This window comes from Quercus lobata, chromosome 8, assembly GCF_001633185.2.
Source record: "Quercus lobata isolate SW786 chromosome 8, ValleyOak3.0 Primary Assembly, whole genome shotgun sequence".
NCBI lineage: Eukaryota > Viridiplantae > Streptophyta > Magnoliopsida > Fagales > Fagaceae > Quercus > Quercus lobata.
Genome location: NC_044911.1, coordinates 49,194,263 through 49,216,785, shown reverse-complemented (window position 1 = coordinate 49,216,785; position 22,523 = coordinate 49,194,263). Strand labels below are relative to the sequence as shown.

At 34.1% G+C, this 22,523-nt stretch overlaps 3 protein-coding genes across 3 annotated transcripts; 2 read left to right on the top strand and 1 right to left on the bottom strand.

Annotated features, from left to right (window-relative positions):
• Nucleotides 1-2,783: 2,783 nt before the first annotated feature.
• Nucleotides 2,784-11,917, top strand: LOC115954499 (protein O-glucosyltransferase 1-like). Its single transcript, XM_031072363.1, has 6 exons — nt 2,784-3,111; nt 5,431-5,984; nt 6,680-6,872; nt 8,195-8,259; nt 8,401-8,614; nt 11,312-11,917. The coding sequence occupies exons 1-6, from the start codon at nt 2,956-2,958 to the stop codon at nt 11,579-11,581; spliced, it is 1,452 nt and encodes a 483-aa protein (XP_030928223.1). The 5' UTR covers nt 2,784-2,955; the 3' UTR covers nt 11,582-11,917.
• A 1,979-nt stretch (nt 11,918-13,896) lies between these two features.
• LOC115954667 (probable ribosome biogenesis protein RLP24) lies at nt 13,897-17,189 on the top strand. The gene is made up of 5 exons (XM_031072589.1): nt 13,897-14,024; nt 15,350-15,462; nt 16,256-16,369; nt 16,510-16,646; nt 16,735-17,189. The coding sequence occupies exons 2-5, from the start codon at nt 15,382-15,384 to the stop codon at nt 16,904-16,906; spliced, it is 504 nt and encodes a 167-aa protein (XP_030928449.1). The 5' UTR covers nt 13,897-14,024; nt 15,350-15,381; the 3' UTR covers nt 16,907-17,189.
• Nucleotides 17,190-20,096: 2,907 nt separating this feature from the next.
• On the bottom strand, nt 20,097-22,303 carry LOC115957701 (actin-depolymerizing factor). The gene is made up of 3 exons (XM_031076011.1): nt 22,082-22,303; nt 20,905-21,170; nt 20,097-20,427 (listed from the first exon to the last, which is right to left on the bottom strand). The coding sequence occupies exons 1-3, from the start codon at nt 22,082-22,084 to the stop codon at nt 20,277-20,279; spliced, it is 420 nt and encodes a 139-aa protein (XP_030931871.1). The 5' UTR covers nt 22,085-22,303; the 3' UTR covers nt 20,097-20,276.
• Nucleotides 22,304-22,523: the final 220 nt, after the last annotated feature.

Sequence of the window (22,523 nt, the reverse complement as noted above, 5' to 3'; positions counted from 1 at the left end):
TGGGCCAGTATCCCATACATTTTGGGCCTGGGCTGAAAACCGTGTCCCTACAATTGGCGCCATCTGTGGGGAGAGCTTGTGTGATAGTGAGTGCAACAGTCAACTATGGTGGGTTCGGGTCCTCACCAAGTAGAGCCCACGGCGTCCCAACGCAAAAATTCTTTCGCCAACCTTGAGCGTAGGAGGAATCGAGAGGGCAGCGTGTATACTACGCATACAAGCAAAAGCCACTCTCAAGTTGGAAGTCACATCTCTAAGGAGCAACGTAGAGTCTGGGACCCGTGGCGGTGAGATGGTTCAATGGCCTAAGAGCAAATTCCATAGACTCCTTCAAGGGGCTCCCCTCGAGGCTGAGCCTTATAAGGCACCCGGGAAAAGTGGTTAAACAGAACCTTAGTCATGCTTGTAATCCTCGGACCAGATGCTAAGGGAAAATTAACACACAGTGACATCTTTGCACTCGGGGCTGAGCCTTATAAGGCACCCGAGGAAAGTGGTTAAACAGAACCTTAGTCATGCCTGTAGTCCTCGGACCAGATGCTAAGGGGAAATTAACACACAGTGACATCTTTGCACTCGGGGCTGAGCCTTATAAGGCACTCGGGGAAAGTGGTTAAATAGAACCCTAGTCATGCCTGTAGTCCTCGGACCAGATGCTAAGGGGAAATTAACACATAGTGACATCTTTGCACTCGGGGCTGAGCCTTATAAGGCAGTCGGGGAAAGTGGTTAAACAGAACCTTAGTCATGCCTGTAGTTCTTGGATCAGATGCTAAGGGGAAATTAACACACAGTGACATCTTTGCACTCGGGGCTGAGCCTTATAAGGCACCCGGGGAAAGTGGTTAAACAGAACCTTAGTTATGCCTGTAGTCCTCGGACCAGATGTTAAGGGGAAATTAACACACAGTGACATCTTTGCACTCGGGGCTGAGCCTTATAAGGCACCCGGGGAAAGTGGTTAAACAGAACCTTAGTCATGCCTGTAGTCCTCGGACCAGATGCTAAGGGGAAATTAACACACAGTGACATCTTTGCACTCGGGGCTGAGCCTTATAAGGCACTCGGGGAAAGTGGTTAAATAGAACCCTAGTCATGCCTGTAGTCCTCGGACCAGATGTTAAGGGGAAATTAACACGCACTGACATCTTTAGAAGCAGTTAAACAGAGCCTTAGCTATGTCGGCTCCCTCAGACCTCCTGCTAAGAAGAACCCTAGCTAGGTCGGATCCCTTCGGATCTCCTGCTAAGCGTTATACAGAGCCTTAGCTATGTCGGGTCCCTCAGACCTCCTGTTAAGAAGAACCTTGGCTATGTCGGATCCCCTCGGATCTCCTGCTAAGCGTTAAACCGAGACTTAGCTATGTCGGGCCCCTCAGACCTCCTGCTAAGCGTTATACAGCGCCTTAGCTATGTCAGGTTCCTCAGACCTCCTACTAAGAAAAGCCTTAGCTATGTCGGGTCTCTCAGACCTCCTGCTAAGAAGAACCTTAGGTATGTTGGGTCTATCATACCTCCTGCTAAGTGTTAAGCAGAAACCTTAGCCATGCATAAGTCCTCGGACCAGATGATGCGGGAAGGTTAACACTCCATGACAACTCTACAAGTGTTTAAACTGAACTCAAATCATGCCTCGGTCCTCAGACCAGATGATGTGGGAAGGTTAACATTCCATGACGACTTGTCAAGTGTTTAAACAGAACTTTAGTCATGCCTGGCTCCTCGGACCACATACTTTGGGGAGAGTAACGTTCCATGATATCTGTTTGTTTCTCACTAAATGTCAAGACAAACCCAAGATTATAACCGACTCCTCAGATTTTTAGCTCTGAAATGTGCAATTTACAGTACAAATATAGGGCGCGTGAAACGGCACTCCCACGGGTGTAAATCAAAGGATCAAGTAGAGTTAACTCTTAAAAAAATTCAAAACCCCACTTTTCTCCTCGGGTGAGAGGAAAAAACCGGAGTTTTGAGGGGCTATTGTGGGGTCATGGGCTAAAAATCATACAATGGGGCGTGAGGCTTTGGCCGAGAGCGTGGTAGTCCAAGTCCGAGGAGGAATATATCCTCGGATCAGCTAAAGCACGGTCAGATATAAGTCCTAAATAGTCAGAATGACCTTCTAGGAAGTTCTAAAGGATAGGAACTCAAGAATATTTAAGGGAAAGTTGCTAACACCGCATTTATGTGGACAAGACCCTTGAACAGTGTTATCTCGATTACCGCAACTCACAGAACGCCAGAGAGGGTGTCTGATAGGATAGGCACTCAAGTATAGGCTTGGATGATCAACAAGTGGAAGGCTAAGATTGTTCAAAGGGGACTATATAATAGGAGAGACTCACCATGGAGAAGAGGCCCGGGGATTAAGAGAGAAAGCACTGTAGAAATCTCAAGAACTCCTGTAACCATTATCATCCAATATATACTAGAACAGAGCTCCTCGGATTGTGCCGAGAACAAACTTTCTTGTAAAAACTTGGTTCGTTTCCGTTTGATTGCCTTGGAGACTCATTATAACTGCTATCCCATTCACTAAAGCCTAGTTCTTCTACACACTCTCTATAAATTTATTGTACTGGGTTCACTAGGCCAGTATCCCATACATTTTGGGTATGGGCTGAAAACTGTGTCCCTACACCTTCCATTCCCTTCCATTTTTAGTTAGATGTGAAACACGACACATGATATTTATTTTAAATGCTATGTATCTTACATTTAAATAAAAAAAAGAGAGAAAATTAAAAGATTCGATCAAAAAAGATATTATGCCGTGGTAATTAAGCAATGCATCAAAATTCAAGCCAAATGGACAGCCTTGTTAGAAAGTCTAGTGGCCACAGATTTTAGAAGAAAAGTACAAAAAGATAAATTTGGACAAAGAATTGATTCTTATAATAAACCATTATCACTATTTCAAGTCAAGGAGATAGAAATTGAGGTGGTTGTTAATATGGAGAAGGGAACTAGTGTTCATTCGGTTTTCTGGTTTTGGTCACAAGGAGCTCCATTGTGTGGTTATTTTTCGATGTCTCCTGGGAAGAGATGGGCCTCCACAACTATTTTCGTCTTCTTCTTTGTTATCGGCTTCGTCTATTGGATTGACAAGGTAAGTCCCTCCCAGGCTAGCTATTATCCTCCCATGTTTGTTTGTTTGTTTTTCTTTGCTTATTAACATAGTTAATATCAACCTCTTTTTCTTTTTAAAAGTTATAGAGGTGTTTAACGTGGTTGTTGACCATAACCTTTGTTACAGTCATGTCCAGAGTTTTCTCAGTTTCTGTAGTCATAAACCAAAAGCCTGTATGATTATTGTGGTCTATATTGATCAACCCCACTCTTGATAGTCATGTCCTAAATCACTCACTTCTCATCTTTATATTTAAACCAAAAATCTACTTTTTCTCTATTTTATTTTTAACTATCAACTTTTTAAAATATATCCTATATGCTATTTCCTCTTCTCAATTTTTTTTTTTTTTAAGTTGTTCTATTAAATATTCATTATTAGTTTTTTTGCCTTTTTTTCCTCAAAACAAAAGCATCAACTTTTACCCTATTCTTTGGCAAGTTTGGGCCGTTTGGCCACCCAACACCCATATCGGCCGACAACGATGACTACCGACGACCGAAGTCAACCATTGCTTTGGCAAGAAAAGAGAGAAAGAGAAAGAGACCTTGGGTTTTGGTATAGAAAGGGAGGAAGAAAATACAAATTATTATTTAAAAAATGGTTGAAAGGTACTAGGGTAATGAGTCATCATGACCATTTTTTATAATGACTAATGAGTAATGATCACTATTTGAATCTATCTATTACATTCCATTATTACTAACACTAAGGTGGGGTGTTGATTTGGATTTGGATTTGGCGGTTTTGAGTTTTGCGTTGATTTTTTTTTTTTTTTTTTTGCACGCATTTAAGAGATAGTGTGGTTACTGTTGAGTCTCGTAAACAATGTACAGAACCTACAAATCTCACTTTTTAGCAATTTTTTCATTAAAAATGGGTTTCATGGTATTATTCACATATTTAAAAATTATTTTGCTATAATATTTTCAGTTTTCAATTTCAACAAAATAAGTTCTATCCAAACGGACTTAATTATATTAAGAACAACGATAGCATTTTTATCAATTTGCTGAGTGGAAACTAGTGGGATGCAAAATGGTTTTTAGGTGACTTGCAGTGATTTGACTATAAAAATAAAGGTAAATTACACTAACTGAGGTTTTTCATTATCATACGTTGCTTCTTCTTTTTTTTCTAGTTTAAAATAAGAAACCCACTTTTTTAAAAACGTAAATTATTTACTCGGACTTCTCTTTTATAAAATTATCAAATTATACATATATATATATATATATGAGTTCAAATTATATTTAGTATAACTTTAAATAATGTTACACCACATAATAATTTGTTATAGAATTCATATTTTAAAATTTTCACCATTGAATTACATGTTCCATATGTTCTTAACATTCATGCCAATTAATGTTATTTACCATTTGATCCATAAACTCATCTTTTATGCATTATTTTAAATTACAAAAACTTAAATTTAAACAATTGATTAAAATTTTGCAAGTATGGAGAATATATAAAAACAATATAATCTAACGGTAGATTTGTCAAAAGTTGCATCTAATTAAAAAATATTGAGTAGTGTAATATATATATAAGCCCCTCTGCCCCCTAAATGACTGAAAAAAAGGGGCTATAAATATGGCTAGTGTTCTTTTGGTTAATATTGGTTATGCTCACTCCTAATACCTTGAGTCTAAAGAAATGATTGAAAGTCCTGATATATTTTTAAGTATGTATTGCTTCTAGATTCCAATCCCCAGCATCAATTACATAATAATAGTTTTTTTTTAATGGCCATTGTAATTGAGTGGCATCTTGGACTAAGGAGAAATTAGAGCTATTTTGTAGACTTCTACACCTTTTACTTAAAAGAAAAATTTTTATTCCGTTTGGCTAATCAAGACTCATAACTCATAAGCTACACGCCATTGGCTAACCTAGTAATTATTCGAGGCATATTCTCCAATATTTACCAGACTTTCAATATCGTGGATCTTGTGGGAGAAAGCTCAGTTTGAAATTTTTAATACATTGGGCCCCATTCAATTCGGCCAAATTTTGTTATACACTTGTTACATGATTTGATCGAAAGGGAGTGATAAGTAGATTTGGTAGCTTTCAACCTAAATTGAAATGTGAAATACAATAAATTTATTCAATTCAATCTAAAGAACTATCTATTAACAATTTAACAGTCATAACTAGTTGAAACTAAACTTATAATTTGTGCTTTCTTTTTCGCTTATAGAAAACAAGTATAATCTTTAATTTTCTCGGTTTTGCATTTTCAATTAGAACGTATATATTTTTCTCATATAATTTCTTCTTCTTTTTAAGTCTGTCATAACAGATGCCAACTTCTTTAGGACAATTGCAACCACAATAAGTCCTAAAAAGTCCCCTGCCCATGTTGAGTTCCCACTCAATTGCTCCAATTTGAACTTAACAATAACATGCCCAACCATTCACCCGGGGACAATTAATAAGAAAGAGGAATCATCCCCTGTGGCATGTCCGGCTTACACCCGGTGGATCCACGAAGATCTACAGCCATGGAAGAGTACCGGAATCACAAGGGACATGGTGGAAAGAGGAAGAGTTCATGCAAATTTTAGACTTGTGATTGTGAAGGGAAAGGCTTATGTTGAGAAATATAGTGAGGCATTTCAAACTAGGGATGTCTTTACAATATGGGGAATTTTGCAACTTTTGAGGTTGTACCCTGGGAAGATACCAGATTTGGAGCTAATGTTTTGGTGTGGAGACTCGACCAGGATTAAAAAACGTGACCACCAAGGACTTAAAGCCAAGTCGGTGCCACCACTATTCCATTATTGTAACGATGATGAATCACTAGACATTGTCTTCCCTGATTGGACTTTCTGGGGTTGGTAAGTATCCTTCAAATTTAATTACAATTTGATTGCAAAAAGTTACTTGGAGGCTTGAGGCATAGGTGTTTTTGCTTAATGCAAAAAAGGATACCATGTTTCCATCCCCGAATATAGGTGGTTTACATGTATCAAATATATGATATAGCAGCTAGCTATATGTAGTAGGTTTCTCACAAGTGAACCTCATGCATTATTGGGGTCTACAAATTTTGAGAGAACTGTCGTATGCAATGGAAATAGAAAATACTTCATCCAAAAATAGTTGTATACAACACTCCCTTTGCATGTATATTAACACACATACACTTGTAAATTCCACATACTTAATATTGTATCATATATGTCCATATATAAGATGAGGTGCTCGTAAACAGTAAACTCACCCCCATAATAGTCTTCAAAGATGGTCCGACGATATGATAATAGCTTTACTGATCTTTTTTTTTTTTTTTTTTTTTGAGAAAAAACATTACTGATCTAATTAAGTAAACTTGTAAAAAAGGTTATACTTGTTTTTTTTTTTTTTTTTTTTTTTTTTTTTTTTTTTTCATATGATTCAGCTTCTAACAGTGGTTATTATAAAATTATTATTATTATTATAACAGGGGTTGCACTCCTTTGTTTTCTCATGTAATTCATAATTACTTCTTCTTTTTTCAAAAAAATAATTAACAAAAATTTTCCTTTGTTAGGCCTGAGCTCGATATAAAGCCATGGAGGACTACGTTGGTGGCCCTAAAAGAAGGCAATAAAAGGATCAAATGGAAAGATAGAAAACCCTATGCTTTCTGGAAAGGGAATCCATATGTGTCTAAAAAAAGAGAAGAGCTTTTAAAGTGCAATGTCCCTAACAAAAATGATTGGAATGTCCGTTTATATATCCAGGTGAATTTCTTTATCAAATTCCTTGATTTTTATTTTAATTCATACAATTCTAGTATGAGTGGTCAAGTTTAATTATCCAGAACTTTTTGCTAAGAATATTTAATAAAAGAAAAGACATTAAATACTTGTACATCATAAGGTTGACTTAGTACAATTTCAGGCTTAAAAGCAAAAATTTAAATGGTTCCTTTCATATTTAAGTATCACTTAAATAATATTTGGTTTAGTTAACCATTAATTTAGTAAATGTTTTATATTACAAATTTTTATTAACAACCCATTATTCTTACTTTTAGCATGATTATTTCACTTGAGTGATGCTTGGTTTATTATAAATTTTACTACATAAGTCTTACAAAATAACGTGCCATCAATTAAAAAAAATTAATTAATTCAAATTCATTTATTATATTGTTTAAGTAACACCAATCACATTCTTGCCATATCCATTTGTAAGTTTTTTTGTAATAAAATTTGTGGTAGTTTCGCATTTTCTATTCACTTAATGGTGATTTGGTTGGATTTATATTAATCTATATTTTTTTTGGGAAATGCTAATGATGTTATATATTTTACTACAAAAATCTTACAAACTGATGTAGAAGAGAATATGACTGGTTGCACTTCAACAAGATAATAAATAAATATTTGGATTACTTCTTGTGATAGTGACACTAAAATTTGTAAGATCTCTGAAGTAAAATTTGTAATATTTATAATATCACTAAATTTCTCAAGCATTCTTAAAAATGGAGAAAGAAAAAGGAACAATTCACATTATATATATATATATATATATATATATATATAACCCTTATGCCCCCTCTTTGGGGGACCTTTCTCTAGTATATGGGCCCCAAGCCTTGGGCCGGCGGGCCAACCTTGACATCATTGACTTGTTTGGTTATCAGAATTGTGAAAAACACATGTAATTATCTTAATGAATACTAAATTAGCTATCTTATTTTTGCTTTTCAAAAATAAAATAAAAATAAATAAAATAAATAAACTCATTGAAGTGGAAGGTTTCTTCAAACAATAAATAGCTGATGGGTCAATTGTTCAATCAAACAATATTGAGCATGCATCTATCTCTTATCGAGAAACAAGTAGGCTATTTCTTTGTGAAATTGTGCTTAATTTCATATGTAGCAATTCCGCAATGATCTTGTTTGATTGTATTTTTTGAAGTAGATATAGTGTTTTTTCTCCTCCTTGGAAGAGATAGTGTGAAAGAAACATATAGGAGAAAAGAACTACGCAGACAGGCTTTTGAGAGAAATTTGGAACATATTTACTTCAACTATTTTATTTGATTTCAGGATTGGATAAAAGAATCTAAACAAGGATTCAAGAACTCAAAACTAGAAGAACAATGCACCCATAGGTAAATATTACACTTCTTTAATTTTGTCAACAATTTATTTTTCTTCATTTTTCTTATAATTTCCTTTGAAATATGTCAAAATACATTCATAGTGTTATTAATGACATTATTTTCTGTTTTGTTTGGCTTTTTCATCTGAAGATATAAAATTTACATAGAAGGATGGACATGGTCCGTGAGTGAAAAGTACATTCTAGCTTGCAATTCCATGACCTTGCTAGTGAATCCTCAGTACCATGACTTTTTCACAAGAAGCTTAGTGCCCATGCAACACTACTGGCCCATCAATATAACTAATAATATATGCAGAGATCTTAAGCTTGCTGTCGAATGGGGCAATAATCACACCGACAAAGTAAACCTCTCTCTCTCTTCTCCTATTGGCACAACAAAATTTAGCCTGTGGACTTGCATGTGGTGGCTTTGTTTTCCTAAAACAGTTCTCTTTTTTTGAATTATGAAAAACAAAAACCAATGCAGAACACATATGACATATATAGAAATGCACTGTTTAAAAGTAGGGATGGCAATTTTGCCCCGCCCCGTTTGACCCGCCCCTCCCCGTTTCGCCCCGTGCGGGTTTTCCCCACCCCGCAAAGGTGGTGGGGCGGGAATGGGGCGAGATTTTAGACCCGCACCACGGGGCAGGGCGGGGATGGGTTTACACTCTTTAGACCCGCCCCGCCCCGCCCCACCCCATCCCCGCCCCGCCCCACATTAATAAGGGTTAAAATGTAATTTTTTCATACCCTAAAACCTTACTATTTAAACAAAAATATCATCATCTTATTTTATTTAAGTGGAGATTCTTTTTGAAGAACTAGGCAATTTTTATTTTGTTATGTATTAGGAGTTTGGATTATTTTATTGTGTCATACTATGAGATTTTTGTTGTGATATTATATTGTTAAATATTTAGATAATATTATTTAGTATTTGCTAAAAATTAGTTTGATTCGATAGAATAAATTTATTTATAATTTCAAGTATATTTTTATTATTGAAACATGTCATTTTATTTGAAAAAATGGTAATAGTTGTAGGGAAAATTAATAAGAAATAAAGTTTTACGGTGTAGGGCGGGGATTCGCGGGTCTTCGTGGGGCCTTAAGGGGCGGGGATGGGGCAAGAAATTTTCCCCGTCATACGGGGCGGGGCGGGGCGGGGATGGGGCAAGAAAAATTCATGCGGGGCGGGGGCGAAGATCCCATCCTTCGGCCCCGCCCCGCCCCATTGCCATCCCTATTTAAAAGCCTTCTCAAAATGGTGTTAATTGTTTTTGTTAATTTTCTATTTTCCTTAAAGAAACAACAAGATTTTTCTAATTTTCTCATCAAATGCTTGTAACGTACATGGTAGACTAGTCAGTGGCGGAGCCAGAATTTTGGTTCAGAGGGGGCAAAATTAAAAGATATTATTCAAACTGAAATTGATCTAAAAAATATTAATAGATAATAATAACAAAATAAATAAATAGTTGTAAGAAAATAAATATATTTCATATCATTAAAATAAATTTTTAAAAAATAACTGATTGATACTACAAAATTTACAAAAAAAGTTTACAAACTGATGTGGTAAAAATGTGATTAGTGTTATTTAAATAATATATAATAAATAAATATTTGGAATTATTTTCTGTGATTGGTAATATACCAATTTGTAAGATATAAGTAGTAAATTTGTAGTATCTCTAGCATCACTCAACAATAAAATACTGTAAAAAGTCTCATTAATAGTGAAAATGGTGAAAAATAATAATAAGAAAAAGAAAAAAATTGTGAAACAGGTGTCAAACTTGGGACAAGACGAAAACCACTTACAAGAACAATAAAATAGGCGAAAAAGTTATACGATTTGATGTCTGAGAAAACTTTTTTTACTTTTTTTTTTTTTGTGTTATAATCACTTTTAAGTTTTAAGTTTCAACCAAGTCCTTTTTTAGTTTTTTTCTCTATGCTAGTCTTTTTTTAAGATTACATATTCATGACAATTTTAGGAGGAGTCAGAGGGGGCAGGTGCCCCCCCTCGCCCCCCCTCTGGCTCCGCCCCTGAGACTAGTGCTATACATTTTGGAAAGATTGATGATAAGGATATTACAAAATTTACTACATAAACTTTACAAATCATTGCCATATCACCAATCACAAAAAAAAAAATTGAAAAATACGAAAACTACTATCAATTTTACTAATCCTCCAACTACTGATCCCTCAACTATTTATTGTGTCAATGTAACAATTCAACTTCAAAATCAAGTCACAATGTCATCCTTAAGTCTTCCATTTAATTTTAAGAGAATTAATAGTTGAAAGTTGATTTAGCTTTAGAATTTTCACACTTTCTAGAATAACCATTTAACTTATGTTCCATTTGCTACATTAACTAATTTTGTCAATTTCATTAAGATTTAAAAGAAGAGATTCATAATAATATTTACTTGATATTGAAACTTAAGGACTATGTTGATTCAACTAACAGTTGGGGGATTAAATTGACACAACTAAGTGTGTGTTTGAATTGGGATGGAAAATTAAAATTATTTTATTATTCAGCTTATTTTTGCTACTATTCATGAGCCCCACTGTACTTTTTGATACTATTCATGGGCCTTACTATACTATTTCAACTAACTTTTACCTTTATCTACAGTACTTTCAGCAATGAGTTTTCAGTTTCAGCAAAATAAGCGGTATCTAAACACACCCTAACACTTAAGGGATCAAATTAAACTTTATCGTGTAATTGGATGATCATATTAGTAATTTAACCCAAATAAATGTTTCAATTTCTATTTTTTGTGATTGATGACTCATTAATTTATAATACTTATAGAGTAAAATTTGTAGTATCCCTAACATCACATTTATTTATTATGTTATTAAAGTTGTACAAATTACATAAGTTTATAAGCACTGTGATAGTCAACAATGGAAACCAACATGCACTATGTTTCTTATTTGGTGCTAGACCTGCTTCAAATTTCTTTCTTTCTTTCTTTCTTTAATTGTTTTTCTTCACATTTCTATCTCCTCCAACACTAATATTTCAGGCACAGAAAATTGGAGAGGCAGGAAGCAAATTCATTCAAGAGAACCTTAAAATGGACTTTGTTTACGACTACATGTTTCACTTGTTAAGTGAATATGCAAAGCTCCTGAAATTTGAACCAACAATTCCTCCAGGAGCACATGAAGCCTGTTCAGAAACAATGGCATGTCTAATGGATGATAAATTATGGAAGATTAAGAAGTTCATGGTGGAGTCCATGGTAAAAACCCCTAGGGATGCACTTCCATGTACAATGCCTCCTCCTTTATGATCTTCCAAGTTCCAGCTATTGAAGCCATTTCTCAAAGAAGAAAGAATATAATGAGAGAAGTGGGTATGTGGGAAGAGCTGGGCTTGGTTTCTGAGCTTTGGAACCTTATATATCTTGGTATAGGCTAGAACTTCTTAAGGGCATCATGGTGTTAAGAAGAATTGGTTATTGAAGAAGAACAAGATATATCAACTATCCATCCTCCGATTTTTATCCTAAAGCTGTCTCCAATTTCGTAGACCTTATCGTTTTGTAAAAAAATTGTTTTCATCATTTTTGAAGAAAATTATGTATTCCAAAATGGCAAATAGTCCAAAGTGAAAATAAGAAATTCTTTAAAGTATAATTAAGAGTGCCAACTTTTGGCCAAAGTAGAATTAAAAATCATTGGCCAACCTTTGAATTAAAACCAAACTTCTAAAAGGGGAATATGATTTTATCCATTTCTCAGTTGAAACTGTTATTTCTTAAATTTAATAATATACTGAGGGCTAGAGAGAGAGAGAGAGAGAGAGAGTGTGTGTGATTGTCAATTTTGGGGGGGTGGTTTGGGGGGGGGGGGGGGGGGAATGAATTATAGACCAATATAAAGCTGTGGAGAAGTGTGTCAAAGGACATAAAACAAGACAATACAATAGCCAAATGGAAGGACATGGTACCCTATTGGAGAGGGAATCCAAGTGTGTCTCCAACTAGAAAAGACCTTTTGAAGTGCAATATTTCTAATAAAGATGATTGGAACACTTGCCTATATACAGTGGTTAATATATACATTTTTTTTTTTTAATTTACTCACAAATTTTGATCATTCTCACTTTCTGATCCTATAGAACACACACATGTTGCATAAAACATTTCTTGTATGATGTGTTCTAATTTTCGGTAAATCCCATTAAATATCATATATTTAGTTGGTTTAAATGAAATTTATTTCAAATTTTTAGGTTTATAGGAAACGTACCGGAAACTCTAAGTTACACCTGGTGTATTTTTAGGTTCAAGTTACACCTAGTGTAACTTTAAATAATGTTACACCACCCAATAACTTGTTACAAAATTCATATTTTGAAAATCTCACCGTTGAATTACATATTCTATATGTTCTTAACTTTCATGTCAATTGGATGTTATTTACCATTTAATTCATAAACTCATCTTTTATGCATTATTTTAAACTACAAAAATTTGAATTTAAACAACTGACTAATGACATAACTATTAATTTTTTATTACCTCGAAATTTTGCAAGTATGGAAGATATATGAAGATAATGTAATCCAACGGTGGATTTCTCAAAATTTGCATCCAATTAAAAAATTGAGTGGTGTAATTTTATTTAAAGTTACACTAGGTGTAACTTAAACCCAACTCATATATATATATATATAGAACAAAATTGGCCTTTGCCCCTTTCTATCAAACAATCCAGCATTTTACTCTATTTTCCAAACTAATTAGGGAAATACCCCTCTTTTAAAACTTAATTTTCTCAAAATCAAGTTAAGCCCTATAGTGGCGTTTTCAGAAGCCTATAGTGACATTTTAAGAAGCCTATAGTGGCGTTTTAGAACTCGCGCTCCACGAACTCGAGTTATAGGTTATTAAAAAAAAAAAAAAAAAACAACAACAACTTGCATGGAACTCAAGTTTATGGAACTCGAGTTCCAAAACACCACTATATGTCCTTAAAACGTCACTATAAGCTCCTTAAAACGCCATTATAAAGCTCCAAATTTTTTTTTTTTTAATAACTTGATTTTAAGAAAATCGAGTTTCAAAAGATGGGCATTTTCCTAATTGGTTTGGAAAAGGGAGTAAAATGCTGGATTTTTTTTTTTTAAAGGGCAAAAGCCCATTTTCTCTCTCTCTCTCTCTCTCTCTCTCTCTCTCTCTCTCTCTCTCTCTCTCTCTCTCTCTCTCTCTCTCTCTCTCTCTCTCTCTCTCTATATATATATATATATATATAAGGTTTAAATGAAACACAATAAAAACTCTTAAAAATTAATTTTCCTAAAAAAAAGAAAAAGAAAAAAAGCTTTGATTGCCGTATCATATGTACTCATGGTTATCAAAATCGTGCTATCGATCTTACCCTTGAAATTGATTCAGATATAAAAAGTGAAATTGTGTTGGAATCACATTCAGCAGATCTTACTACACAGCATTACAAGGGATTGGATTTTTTTTGGGGGTTATTGAGCCAAGCTTCGAGCCCAATCTAATAAAATGGGCCATGGTATGATATATGTTTTGATCAGCCCAGCCCATTAAAAACTTAAAAAAGTCATTTAAAATCTCCCCCAAAATGAAAGCCCTAGTCCGAAATTTTCTCGATACAGAGAAACACACAGACTCGCCGTGTCGTGTCGTGTCGCGCGACGCCGAGTTGGGAAGACAGCCGTGTCCTCCGCGACGCTGATTGAGGAATTCGACTCCTTTCTCGGTGAGTATTTTCTGGTTCCGGTGTCAATCTATGAATGTTTTCCTCGTTTTCTTGTTAGTTCATGGTTAGCTGCGGCTTCTGAGAAAATTTGATCGAAAACGAAAATGGGTTTTAGAGTTTTTGTTGGGTTTGTTCATGAGTAGCTGTTGTTTCTTAGAAAAATTTGATGGAAAATGAAAATGGGTTTTAGAGTTTTGTTGGGTTTGTTCATCTGTAGCTGCGGATTCTTAGAAAATTTGAATAAAAATTGGATTTTTGTGTCATATTGGGTTTGCTCTGATATATTGTTTTAATTTTAGGTGAAGATTGAAGTTGTGGGTTCAAGACCCATTGGATGCATTACTAAATTTATTATAAAATAAAAATTAGACTTAGTTTTTATAGGATTATAATTGCTTTCTAATTGAGCTAGAGAAGGACAGGGATCCTATAAATAAATTTTAAAAAAATAAAATAAAAAAGAGAGAATGACAGGAATAAAGTACCTCAAATTTTTTGTCATATTTAAATGGTTCTAGTAAGGGAGGAAATTCTTTAAAATTCCAGTTGAAGTGGCAGACAGTATATTTTGACTATCATTTACAAACTTAAGAGGTAGAAATGTAGGAACAAGAGTTTTAGCCCTATTTCGCTCAATTGGGTGTTTTAAGGCCTAATAGTCTGATTCAATAAAGAGGTTGTGGATGTACTTTCAGTTTTATCTCTTTTGGCAAAACTCGTGTTAACTGCATGTTATCTTCCGCATTACTATGGTGGCTGAAGCTTCATGACTGCTTTTGTACCTGCAGTTAACTTTTCAAATTTCATGAACTAAAGTAGATCCTGACCCAAATTTTAGGGATCCATTGAATATTTTCTCCTTTTCTTTTTTATTTTTAAACCAGCTATGTAATTATTTTAAGCAATTTTATTTATTAACTTATTGTGGTGTTGATTTGGAACTTGGAAAACATTTTCAGTTGCTTATGTTTGGTAGTTTTGGTACATGGTGGATAGCTACTAAACTTTTGGGTAATTTGTGCTAGAAAAGAAAAGTGCATTTCTTTATGGCGTAGAGATGTAGCCATGATGCTGTAAAAGTTACGGTATAATTATTCAACATATATAATAATTATTAATGTTATGTTATTATAATTATTGTTGATGCAACCGCAAAGTGCCTCTAATCACTTGTAGGATCTGTATTCTGATAACATTGGTGGCCTGTATTATGGAACTTTCTTGGATTGGGGGGTCCTCCCTTATTCATTAGCTTAGGTGGAGAATGTTATGTTGACCTATTCTCATTGTTTGTAGTTTATTCTTCATGACATTTTTTTTTCCAGGAACTTGGATTTGTTGTTGACCTGAGAATAACATGAGGATAGAAAAGTGTTGGTTCTGTTCCTCAACTATATATCCAGGGCATGGTATTCAGTTTGTCCGCAATGATGCAAAGGTGAGTTGTTATTTTGTAATGGGAATTCGCTGTTCTATATTTATTCCTTTGCCATTCTTAAGCTGTTATATCCAATTTGATCTCTGTTTAGTTTTGTCATACCATATTTTCCATTTATTTTAGCTTCTGGTTTTACCTACTATTTAGTTTCAAATATCATAATCGCTTTTTTGTGATTGACCGGGGTGTGTGGAGCTTACCAATCAACTTACTAAAAAAAACTGAATTAAGATAAATAAGTTCCATCTGTTGGAATCACTACCAATTCGAATGTCTTCAAGTCTTTGTTTAGTTTTGTCATACCATATTTTCCATTTATTTTAGCTTCTGGTTTTACCTACTATTTAGTTTCAAATATCATAATCAATTTTGTGTGATTGACCGGGGCGTGCGGAGCTTACCAATCAACTTACTAAAAAAAAACTGAACTAAGATAAATAAGTTCCATCTGTGGGAATCACTACCAATTTGAATGTCTTCAAGTTGTTGGGTTTGTGCCAGTTGTGATATTTTCCTAGATGTATAAGTCTAGAACAGCAATCAAATAATTCCTGTTTTCCAATGTTAAAGTTTATATTTTGCTTCACAAAAATTCTGTGTAAATGCAAACTTGAAATTGCTTACCCCCAAAAAATTATAAAAAAAATTATAAAAAAAAAAAAAATTTATTTATTGATTTTGTTAAAGCTAGATTGCATGCCTTCTAAAATGTCTGTAGATTTGGTAGCATATTATACATTTGTTCATACAATTATTCTTTGTCTCTAGTTTCTGATGGGTGATCTTTCTGCAGATATTTCGCTTCTGTAGATCCAAATGCCACAAGAACTTCAAGATGAAGAGGAATCCTCGTAAGGTGAAATGGACCAAGGCCTATAGGCGATTGCATGGAAAGGATATGACACAAGTAAATATGATTGGTTTACTTGATCTTTTATTAAACATCATTGTATTTCTCGTGACAACAGTAACATGACCACTATTGATTGGATAAGAAAAGATTGAGTGTTTATTAATTTTTCTATTTCCTGTTTCCATATATTGCAGGATTCTACCTTTGAGTTTGAGAGGAAGCGTAATAGGCCAGAGAGATATGATAGGAATCTCACAGAAAACACTCTGAAGGCCATTAAGACAATTGATAAAGTCAGATCAAGGAGGGAGGCCAAACATATTGAGACGAGGTAATTTGTTCTTCTTATCATTTGTTCATATATACATATAGGTAGGATGATGAATATCATTTGACATGTAATTGAAAACATCTTGCAGAAAGAAGGGAAAGAAGGCCCAGCTTATGAGAGAGGCAGTTAAGGAGCTGGAGCAAAGCATCAGCTTGGTGAAAGCCCCATCTGTTCTCAAGGAGGATAAATCTTACACTCTTCCGAAGATCAAGGTCAAGGTATCTCAAGAAGAGGCAAAGAATCAACCCATGGAAGAATGAATGTAGTAATCTACATGTTGCCGTGCTCAGATAATCCTCCAATATGCTGTACGCTATTGTTGCGTGGAAGCAAAAGTTTTGTCCATAAGACAACATGCATATTAAAATATTTTTGTTGTGGTTTTGTTTTTGTTTCTGATCATAGGAAGTGATGAATTACACCTTTCAAATATGATTTGTTTTAGCAATTTGTTGGTACTAACTATTTAGTAAAACATGTTTTGAACTGTATTGTTACCGTCCTATGCCTACCAAAATGGAAAAAGGAATGAAACCTGATTATCCCATTGGTCTTTGAATGAAGCCATGCTAGGAGACTACTACGTGCATTATATAATTGACTCCATTAACAAGCGATTCACTCACTGCCGTTTTAGTTGGGCCTCTAGAGAAGCCAAGGAAGCAGCCCATTCCCTTAGCAAGTGGGCTTCATGCCTTGATTTCTTCTTGATTAGGCAATATCATTACTCCAATACAAGATATTTGGTATGTGATTCATTCATTCATTCTAGTCCTCTTTTTTTTTCTTTTTCTTTTTTTTTTTGATACACATTCATTCTAGTCCTAAATTGTGTAATATTTGATTCATGTGTGGCTGGTTTAAACTTTAAATAGATTAGCAAATTTTAGAATTTATATTTATATTAAATAACATGGATAGAGAATGAAATATTAATTATTTTAATTGATAAAAAAATTATGGAAAGATCTAAACTTCATTAAAATGTAGCTTTGAAATGTAAGATGTAGCTTCCCTAATGTGTAGCTTCCTAACACCTTTGGTGCAAAAGTGTGAGGATAGACAATTAGAAAGTGATGAAAAAATGGAGAGATGTTCGGTTAGGAACAATATATTTAGTTGAAATTGAAAATTTTTTGTTGAAAGTGTAAAAAATAGTTAAAAGTTAGCTGAATAGTACAATTAGACTCATAAATAGTACAAAACCAATGCAGTAGGACTCATAAATAGTATAAAAAACAAGCTAAAAATTAAATGAGCTAAAGGACCATGGTGTGTTTAAAATGGGGGAGGTTTGGGTCCAGTGCACTGGACCCGGTCGAATGATGACACGTGTCCAAAAAAAAGACACGTGTCACAATCCCAACAGGTCACTGGACACTGGACCTAATCCAAACCCGTTTAAAATTAAAGGAATTGAAAACTCTTTTATTTAACTAAAAAGAAAAATGAGAAAATGAAAAACATATTTTGTATAAATTTACTCTCATACTCCTTTAGAATAAAAAAAAGAAGTAACAAATTAGGAAAGGAAAAAAAAGGGGAATAAGAAGTACCAAAAAAGACAAAACCATAAAATCCAAGGAAATAAAAAATAAAAAAGGAAGAAGAAAATGACAAACTCATTTAAAGGTTATTCAGGGGGCTTTTGGGTCCAACACGCACGAACTTTTTGTGTTCCGCTTTTCTCTCCAATGTTCTCCCCAATTTGGGGAGAAAAAATCTAGACTCTATCAGCTTTCCGTCTAAAATCACCCCAACTAAACACTCAAAAAAATCATATTCGCTCTATTGTTCTCTCCTTATTTTTCATCCCCTAAAATAACCCTAACCAAACAGGTTCTTAAAGTTTGTGGAAGCCTCTATACTTGTGAGTGTACAAGCCTAAACAAACCCCAATAAGGTGGGTCTCTCTTGAGGCTTGAATTAGCTGTCTGAATGTTATGAGGATGACTTAAGTGTTGGAGGAAAGTTGGAGGAACTCCACTTCGACTAAAAAAGGCTAAAGGATTTAGGTATTTGGGGACCAATGTACGCATAGGATAATTCAAGGGAGGAAGAAAGCAATGTGCGAGAGAGACTTGATTGGGTTGTTGCAACTTGTGAATGGGAGATGCTATTTCCGGTAGCTCGAGTTCATAATCTTATGGCTCTAGCATCGGATCACAAACCAAACTAGTTAAAATTGAACACGCAAGAAAGGAGGAGACATGAACCACAATAGTTTTGGTTTGAGAAGGACAGTGTGAGATAATAAGAGATGTTTAAATGCGGATGGTGTGGACTGTAGATGGCTTACATTTATAACAAAATTAAGAATGTGGTGCTGACAGTGCTGTGTTGAGTAGGCGGAATAAGGGGGTGTTTCACACAAAGGATGTTAAAAAAGAAAGAGGCAAAACCTTTTTTTTCCTTATATTTTGAGGGTTTTTTTTTTTTTTTTGTCTTTAATATTTTGAAAATTTTTAATTTGGTCCTTAATTTTTTTTCAAAAATTTTCATTACGATCCTTGTTATCATCTTAGTGACCAAAAAAAAAATGCTAACATGGCTGACAAAATACTTAATTAATAAGCATGCTATGACCAAACTAAGATGGCAGCAAAGACTAAAAGGAAAAGTTATTGAAAAAATCAATGATCAAATTAAAAATTTTCAAAATGTAAGGATTAAAATGAAAATGTTCCCAAAATATAGAGACCAAAAAAGATGTATTTTTTAAAGAAAAATGAAGTTATACAAAATTGGAAAGTATGGATCATGAGGATGAGGGGTAGTATGGGTTAGGGCACTAATGAGGTGAATGAATTAATGGATAGAGAGGAAATAATGTGGAAGAAAAGATCAAGAATCAATTGGCTTAGAGAAGAGGATCACAATACAATAATTTTCACACTAAAGCTAGTCAAAGAAGGAAGAGGAATATGATTGTGGGGCTATGGGATACTCAAAATGTGTGGTGTAAGGCATAGAGAAGGGAACACAGTACAATAACTTTTTTGGGATACTGGATGTTTGGTACATGTGATTAAACACATGTTTTCAGTTTTTAAACAACGTTACACATATTTTCACACACTTTTTCACTCATACGTATTTCTAAAAAATACAAACAATGTTACTAGAACAACATTACCAAACAGCCCTTCTGAAATATAAATATTTCCAATATTGGATCTACTACTGGTAGTAGTCTTCTTTCTTTCTTTTTTTTGGTCTTTTTTTTTGCAATTCAATACTTCTGTGCTAAATAATGCCTTGGAAGAGTAAGGCAAATTACTTAAAAAAAAAAAACAAATTAATACAATAATTGCAAGATTAGTATTATGGAGAAGAAAATGACCAGGAGGTCAACATGTTACTATGGAAAAAGAAAACTAGAGACAATGAAAAATTAAATTAAGCCACACCACTTGTGATGCATGTGCCAAATTTTAACAGAAATATGTATAACATGAATTATCTTTCATCATTCAGATTTAAATCCAAAGTTCCAAACAAAGATTAACTTCAAAACAAAAAATCAAAAACGGAAAAGAGGAATAGCTGATAGCTCACTAATTAATAAACAATAAGGAAACCTCCTCAAATCAAAGTCTGTTGTGAAGATAATGTAGTGCTTTCTAACAATTAGAGAGCTCTGCCTTTAATGATATCTAAGCTCATCTCGCTAGGATCTGTTGCTTGCAACTCGACTTGAACACCATCCAATTCTCTCCTGAATCTGTCCTTCGAGCTTGCATAAAGCATCTTGCTCCTCACCCTGGATGTGTCAGGTGACCTACATAGACAATGTGATATGAAAATATGACTATGATGAGTAAAACTAAACAATTATTGAAAATTTTCACATAAACTTATATCTCACAATCAAAACTTCTATGACATAATTATTTATATAACTTTTCACTAAGATGCACTTAATTTTTTTTTTTTTAGAGGTCAAGTTTGCTATTGGGTCATTTCCTAATGTTATATATTGTATATATAGCAGTATAGGATCAACACACATCACCAACAATGACTATAATAAATTATTATGCCTGTTACCATCTATTAATCATGAAATTCATTAGGGGGAAAAAATAAAAACATTGATGCCGCTAATAAGCTCTCACATAAGTCTAAATTATTTTTTATTTTGATAATTTGATAGTTAGGAGAGGGAGAATTTAAACTCTAAATATCTCTATTGAAAATTCCAAAAATGAAAAATGTCAATTGAACTACAAAACTCTTGGTCCTTACGTAAACTTACCATGAAATGAAGAAAATTTTGCTTTTCTGACAATTCTCGTCGGTAATGAAATCAAAATCAAAGACAGCATAACGGCACTCATTGGCTGGCATAGACGCAGTGAAATCATCGTAGGTTTCTTCAGGACCCCCAAGCTTCTCTACTATCACCTGTTGGATCTTCTCTTCAATCTTAAACACGATGAACCGATAGTTCCGCTTTGCTTTTAGTTCCAAGAACTTGAGCTTGCAGTCATCGTGCACAGCCATTCCAGACGCTGAATTTGCCTATAAATTGCAGGAAAAAAGAAAGAAAATAAACAAAGGCATCAATTTTTATCCATAATAACTGTAGTTCTCTACTATAATATAATAATTAATACTTGGACAAAAAAAAAAAGGGGATCCAATTCTTTATATATATACAGATAAACGATAGAATTTGGACCTATTACGTCATCATTAGATTAATACACCATTTTTTTAGCATAAGATATATTACTAGTTAAGCTAATTTAGACCCATATAAATGATCCAATTCTACTCAACTTGTTAATGGCTCATCGTAATTGTTTCAAAGCCAATGATGAAATGAAGAATGTTATTTAACTGAATAGAATGTGGAGGCATATTTGAGCCATTAGGCCATGGTGTGATTATCCTACATGAATAGAATGTATTCGGAAGAATAATCTTCCAATTTTGATCCTAAAATACCAGGAAATGATGATGTAAAGTCCAATTGCACAGATTCAGGCACGTTTCTGCATCACATGACGATTGAAATAGTTCCATTGCGCATCATTGGAAGGTTTAAAAAAATAAAATTTAAAAAAAAAAAAAATTCAACTCAATACCCAATAGAATGTAGATCAACGGTTATAATGGTGAAATTTAATTATAATGAATTATTCCATGGCACGTACAACACAATCTTATTCCATAACATGTACTACAATGAGCAGTGTTTATTACACACAAACTGTCATACACAGTTTTACACACACCCTCAAAAGTAATTGAAGTCACGATTTCCAAGTTTAACCCTACCACAATAATAATTCAAGATTGTTATTCCATTTTATTGGAAATGCATACCTTTTCAATCCTATAATCCTCACTTTAGCTTCACCCATTACAAAATTTGCAAAAAAAAAACAATGAAATATATGTCAAGCAAGAGAGGTTTAAGATCATACCATGTTATCCTCCAATAAGAGATGAACCTCTGAGAATGTAGCAAGGAAAAGCCAAAAAAAAAAAAAGAGAGAGAGATAGAGGGACTGAGTGATCTGAAACAAAGAGAAGAGACAGAAGGAGATCCCCCTAGTTTGATAGGGGTATGAGAATTGTGTTGTATTGAGGAATTGGAAAAATAGAGGTGGGGGATGAGAGATTTTTGTGGGAGAAAACTTAAGAGTTGGCATGGCATGGCATCTCTGTTAGCCCTTTCTTTATTGGGCTGATCAATTCCACAACAAACATTCATGCTGCCACGTTGTGGGTTCATTTCGGTACAATTTTGTTTTGCCATTTTTGGTCAATATTGTGATTTGGTTGTGCCAATTTTTGGATTTACTTAGCTATTGCCATTTTGACCATGTGTTTTCACCCTTTTTTAAGATTCTCAAACCTTGGTTT

Bases quoted from the DNA above. Each gene is read 5' to 3' on its own strand.
- LOC115957701 (XM_031076011.1), bottom strand. The intron at 20,428-20,904 runs GTAAGTTTACGT...TTGTCTATGTAG, and splicing joins AAAATTTTCTTCATTTCATG to GTCACCTGACACATCCAGGG.
- LOC115954499 (XM_031072363.1), top strand. From the start codon at position 2,956: ATGGAGAAGGGAACTAGTGTTCATTCGGTTTTCTGGTTTTGGTCACAA. The intron at 3,112-5,430 runs GTAAGTCCCTCC...CTTCTTTTTAAG, and splicing joins TCGTCTATTGGATTGACAAG to TCTGTCATAACAGATGCCAA. The intron at 6,873-8,194 runs GTGAATTTCTTT...ATTTGATTTCAG, and splicing joins ATGTCCGTTTATATATCCAG to GATTGGATAAAAGAATCTAA.
- LOC115954667 (XM_031072589.1), top strand. From the start codon at position 15,382: ATGAGGATAGAAAAGTGTTGGTTCTGTTCCTCAACTATATATCCAGGG. The intron at 15,463-16,255 runs GTGAGTTGTTAT...ATCTTTCTGCAG, and splicing joins TTGTCCGCAATGATGCAAAG to ATATTTCGCTTCTGTAGATC. The intron at 16,647-16,734 runs GTAATTTGTTCT...AACATCTTGCAG, and splicing joins GCCAAACATATTGAGACGAG to AAAGAAGGGAAAGAAGGCCC.